General features: G+C 34.2%; 1 protein-coding gene across 2 annotated transcripts; it reads left to right on the top strand.

Annotated features, from left to right (window-relative positions):
• The first annotated feature begins 692 nt into the window (after positions 1–692).
• On the top strand, positions 693–5639 carry LOC131610279 (probable LRR receptor-like serine/threonine-protein kinase At1g67720). Of its 2 annotated transcripts, XM_058882182.1 has the most exons (15): positions 693–909; positions 1198–1729; positions 1812–2317; positions 2471–2603; positions 2758–2829; positions 2920–2988; positions 3065–3136; positions 3305–3373; positions 3581–3735; positions 3820–4058; positions 4169–4295; positions 4363–4431; positions 4536–4722; positions 4859–4994; positions 5082–5639. In XM_058882182.1, exons 1-15 carry the CDS (start codon positions 822–824, stop codon positions 5415–5417), a joined length of 2790 nt encoding a protein of 929 aa, XP_058738165.1. In that variant the 5' UTR covers positions 693–821; the 3' UTR covers positions 5418–5639. The 2 variants fall into 2 exon arrangements, with proteins under 2 accessions (XP_058738165.1, XP_058738164.1); XM_058882181.1 differs by having other exon boundaries at positions 3581–4058.
• Positions 5640–6000: the final 361 nt, after the last annotated feature.

Below are 6000 nucleotides of genomic sequence, written 5' to 3'. Positions count from 1 at the left end.
TGCTTTCCCTTTGTGAAAGCACACAATAAAAAAAAACACACACACAATAAGTATAATATTTTGAATATAATTATCTAAGACTTTATGGATAAAGAATTAACTAAAGAAGAAAAAAGAAACTGATTCTTTTTGTATAACAATTTTGTTTACATCAGTTATTATCTCTCCATCTAAATCTTAGAATATTTAAAAATAATAAATACACTAAAATTTATTTAATTTTTACTTTTTTAAGTCTATCTAATTTTAAATTTAACATCAATTTCACTCACTTTCCTTTTACTAAATTTTTTTTATTCAAGTTGGATTTAACTATACATAACAAATAATAAAAAATTTAATTTTTTTATAAAAAATTTGACTTGATTATATTAATATTGTAAAAAAGCTGATAGATACTTCATACTTGTATAACCAAAAAATAATAATTTTAATTTCTTAAAATTATATTAAAACGGATTTTAAAAAAGGTTGTCGTGGTTTTCTATGAGAGACTGTTTAGCGTTTTTCCTTTTTGGGCTTAGGTCCTCTTTTTTCCAAAAAAAAAAAAAAAGATAATAAGATAAAAAATTTACTTTAAAATTATTATAATTATTATTATGGAATATTTTAGGAAATTAAATCAAAAGAAATTGACAAATTAGATAATAAATCTTTTACTCTATTTGTTCACAGGAACAAACAAAGACACTATAGTATTTGGGAAAGGTGGTATTTTTGGTGTACCTTTGGGGTTGGCACTGAGAGACATAAAGTGTCTTTCTATCTTTTCTACTGAGTTCCGCCATTTTCATGCTTCCATCTTCACACACTACACACAAATGGAGAGTTCTCTACTCTTCTTCTTTCTCTCCTTCACAACTTCACTCTTTCTCCTTCCCCCTTTTTCATCTTCTCAGATCATGCAAGGTATCTATCTATCTCATTACTTCTTTGTTTTTTTTATATACTACTATTTCTTTTCATGTCTCCAATGCCCTAAACTGGATGAGAAAAAATCTAAATCCTAAGAACTCTTTATCTTGTTTCATTGAGATACCTCTGCTATAATATAATCAATAATCACTGTTGCTTTGTAGATTAGTGAATGAATTAAAGTAACCAGAAAACTATGATTTATGCTTTGATGTTGTTGATTTAGGGTTGTTTAAATTGACTGCTATGTTGTTGAGTAAGAAATTATGTTATAATGAGCAGGTTTTGTAAGTTTGGACTGTGGAGGGACAGAAAGTTTCACCGATGAAATAGGTCTTGATTGGACTCCTGATAATAAGCTTACATATGGAGAAATAGCCACTATATCTGTTGCGAACGAGACGCGGAAGCAATACACGACGTTACGATACTTTCCTGCTGATTCTAGGAAATATTGCTACACTCTTGATGTTATTAGTAGGACGAGGTATTTGTTAAGGGCGACTTTCTTGTATGGAAATTTTGATAAAAACAATGTTTATCCTAAGTTTGATATTTCTGTTGGAGCTACTCATTGGTCGACGATTGTTATATCGGATGCTGATAGTGTAGAAATGAGAGAGCTTATATTTTTGGCTTCGAGTTCGACTGTGAGTGTGTGTTTATCGAATGCAACAACGGGGCAGCCGTTTCTATCTACGCTTGAGCTTCGACAATTCAATGGTTCGGTTTATTTTACTGAGTTTGAGAAACAATTTTACCTGAGTGTCTCTGCAAGGATCAATTTTGGTGCAGAGAGTGATGCTCCAATCAGGTAGGTACCTTCAGTTGTTCTATATCGTGTGGTTTTGAAAAGTTTTCTGTCTGTTAAGAGGCTTAGATTTGTTTGGTTTCAGGTACCCTGATGATCCTTTTGATAGAATTTGGATGTCGGATTCTGTTAAGAAAGCAAATTATCTCGTTGATGTTGCTGCTGGCACCGAGAAAATTTCTACCAATGAACCAATTTTTGTTAACCGAGATGATATACCACCGATGAAAGTGATGCAGACAGCGGTAGTAGGTACAAATGGATCTCTAACTTACCGGTTGAATTTGGATGGTTTTCCTGGCACTGCTTGGGCAGTCACCTATTTTGCAGAGATTGAAGATTTGCGTCCAACTGAGTCTAGAAAATTCAGGCTTATGCTTCCAGGCCAGCCCGAAATTAGCAAGATCATTGTAAATATTGAAGAAAATGCTTTTGGGAAATATCGCCTTTATGAACCGGGATTTGTCAATCTAACCCTACCTTTTGTGCTTTCCTTTAAATTCGGCAAGACAACTGATTCGTCCAAGGGGCCTCTCCTTAATGCCATGGAGATAAATAAGTATCTTGAGAAAAATAATGGTTCACCGGATGGTAAGATGTGGTTTTTTTTTTGCTTATTTGAGACTCTGTAGAAAATTCATTTAATAAATATTTTGGTTGTGATGCAAAACATTATGAGCTAGACGTTGTTCGATGCAGTAGAAAATTACAATCTGTATTTTAGACGGGTTGGTTATTTTGCAGTTGAAGCTATTTCGGGAGTGCTTTCTCGCTACTCTTCAGCAAACTGGACTCAAGAAGGAGGTGATCCATGTCTTCCTGTTTCCTGGTCATGGATCCACTGTAGCTCAGATCCACAACCAAGAATAATTTCAATGTAAAGGTTAATCTTTTTCAGGTTTTAATTATGCCGATGTAGATTCCTTCTCCTTCTCCCAAAAGAAAAATGAAAAGCCAATTTACTTCTGATAAAGGAGAAGTGATGTGAGTTATAACTTATAACTGTTATCTTGTGTCCCTTGTGGTTGCAGCTTGTTATCCAGTAAAAACTTGACTGGGAATATTCCTTCAGATATTACCAAATTGGTTGGTCTGGTTGAACTGTAAGTTTCATCTTGAATTCAACCTTTGTCTCTTGTTTGATCTGTGACTCTTATATTGTGATAGTGGTGTAATTTTATTCATTGGTGTAGATGGCTTGATGGAAATATGTTGACCGGCCCAATACCCGATTTTACTGGGTGCACGGACTTAAAGATCATGTAATCCCTAATTACTTATTTCCCTCGTCATGCTATGCAGTAGTATTCGGTTAATTGAATCCTTTTCCTCTTACAGCCATCTTGAAAATAATCAGTTCACCGGTGAGCTCCCAGCCTCCTTGGTGAATCTTCCGAGTTTGAGGGAACTGTAAGTTATTTTGAACAGACATCAATTGTTTACCAAACTGGAAATTAGTATACTTCTGATACATACAACTGTGATTTTAGCAATGGGACATTTAGTTCACATCTAAATATTACTTGTGTTGCTTCTTTCTTTTGTTTTATTTTGTTATGATGCCTATGATGTTTGCAGATATGTTCAAAATAATATGCTATCTGGAGCAGTACCGCCAGAGCTTCTAAGCAAGAATTTGGTTTTAAAGTGAGTACGGTTTTTCCTTTCTAACTTGAAAATGAGATGAAACTGTGCAGCTTTATATATTAGAAAATGGAAGAATTTATTGGCCGGTTGCATCTTAGAAAGTGGTTCAAATTAATGTTTTTTAGAGCTTTTTCTTCTGTTGCTAATTTTATGATTCTCTCTGAATCATATTTACATGACAACCACAACTTCTTTTTCCGTCATCAGTTACTCCGGAAACATTAACCTACATAAAGGAAGCAAAACAAAGAGCCACATATATATTATTATTGGTTCAGCAGTTGGGGCTTCTGTTCTACTTTTGGCTACTGTTATATCTTGCTTGGTTATGCATAAAGGCAAGAAAAAATATTATGAGAAAGGTAGGGTTCTAAGCACAATTGTTTCTTTCGCTGTCAGATATTTGTGGCGACCAAACATGATTTACTTGTTTACATTCTTTTTAGACCACATAGTTTCTGTCCCTACTCAAAGGCCGGCTTCTTGGAAGAGTGATGATCCTGCAGAATCGGCTCACTGCTTCAGCTTAGCTGAAATTGAAAGTGCTACAAACAACTTTGAGAAAAGAATCGGTTCTGGTGGTTTTGGAATTGTATACTATGGAAAACTGAAAGAAGGAAAAGAGATAGCAGTTAAAGTTCTTAGGAACAATTCCTATCAAGGCAAGCGCGAGTTCTCCAATGAGGTAACTTGCATTATACTAACATTGCTAAGTATTCCAACATTGCACTATCTTTATTTGCGTTGGTTCAATGAATTGATATGATGGTTATATTATATCTTTCTTTGATCCAGGTGACTCTTCTATCAAGAATACATCACAGAAACTTGGTACAACTTCTTGGGTATTGTCGAGAAGAAGATAATAGTATTCTCGTGTACGAGTTCATGCATAATGGCACACTCAAGGAACATCTCTATGGTAAGCCAACTTGATTTAAATTGAAAAGCTGAAGTCAGTATCCTGAAATTTGTCGAACTTCTTGCAGGCCCTTTAGTGCACGGACAAAGTATAAGTTGGATTAAACGCCTTGAGATTGCAGAAGACTCTGCCAAAGGTTTATGTTTTAAACCTAATGAATTATTTAAGATGGTTGAATCAAATGGCCCTTCCCTTATGATAAATGACATGTAATTAACTATAATTCTCATGCTTCTCCAGGAATTGAATACCTTCATACAGGTTGTGTTCCTGTAGTTATTCATAGAGACTTGAAAAGTAGCAATATTCTTCTTGACACACACATGAGAGCCAAGGTTTCAGATTTCGGTCTTTCCAAACTCGCTGTTGATGGAGTCTCCCATGTTTCAAGCATAGTTCGCGGAACAGTAGGATACCTGGATCCTGAGTAAGACTGTTGTCTATTTTCAATGAATATTTGTATTTTAGTAAACCAAAAGTTTATTTTTTCTTGTTCACTTTTAATTGACTTATGGTCTAAGTAACCTAAAGTTTGTCTCAATTCTCTCTTTTTCTTTCTATAGGTACTATATTTCCCAACAACTAACTGACAAGAGCGATGTGTATAGCTTTGGTGTAATTCTTCTAGAACTCATATCTGGTCAAGAAGCAATATCAAATGAAAGTTTCGGGATTCATTGCCGAAACATAGTCCAATGGGTGAGTTTTGATTTCTCTGCAATTTGGAGTATTAAAAAGTGAAATTTCTAAAATCCTTTTTAATTTTGTTTGGCATCTATTTCATAGGCAAAATTGCACATTGAGAGTGGGGATATACAAGGCATCATTGATCCCTTACTAGGAAACAACTATGACCTACAATCAATGTGGAAAATAGCAGAGAAAGCATTGATGTGTGTTCAACCTCATGGAGATATGCGTCCATCGATCTCGGAAGTTTTAAAGGAGATCCAAGATGCAATATCTATTGAGAGAGAAGCTGAAACATCGCGAGAATGCAATTCTGATGAGGTTTCAAAAAATTCTTTTCATTCTTCCATGAACATAGGTTCAATGGATCTCGGTAGAGTTGAGAGTTTCCTTTCAATCGATGAATCGATTGCGCAACCTACTGCAAGATAGATTTATTTTCTCTAGTGAAAAAGCACAATGTTTTTCTATTTATTTTTTCCTCGAATTTTATTTATCAGTTCTCCCGTTTTTTGAGTGTTCATATTGTGTATGTTCTTGTTCGAGTTAGTGTTTGATGCTTGTAGGAGCTCAGTTTTCTGCTTTTAAATGATTTTGTTTGCCGTTAACAATGTTTCTAATTTGCTTTATAAATATAAACAATTTGTTTTGAGATATTGTGAAATCTTTTCGTCGTCTTTTTCTTGTAAATGATTATTTGTGAAAGGTTGTTTCAATCCTCATTTTCTTTCTACCAAAATTTGTTTCATGATTAGTTTCTTTTTAATTTACACCTAAAACTAAATTGAAGTGTCAATCAGGATTGAAAGTTAGACAATTTTAAAGTTAGATCAAGGTTAGACGAGTGTAACCACAATCGAACATGAGCCAGACGATTTTTTCTCAAGTCTACTAGGATAACTCTAGACTACGTCAATATACACTGAGACATAATAATGAATTTTATGGTCATGTTTCACGTTAATAGTGTCACTAACTGATCTTATCGGAATCAAAAAGTGAAGAGTGATCGGCG

The sequence above is a fragment of the Vicia villosa genome, linkage group LG6, assembly GCF_029867415.1.
Source record: "Vicia villosa cultivar HV-30 ecotype Madison, WI linkage group LG6, Vvil1.0, whole genome shotgun sequence".
Classification (NCBI taxonomy): domain Eukaryota; kingdom Viridiplantae; phylum Streptophyta; class Magnoliopsida; order Fabales; family Fabaceae; genus Vicia; species Vicia villosa.
The sequence above is the reverse complement of the archived record's forward strand: the minus strand, read 5'-3'. Positions and strand labels throughout refer to the sequence as shown.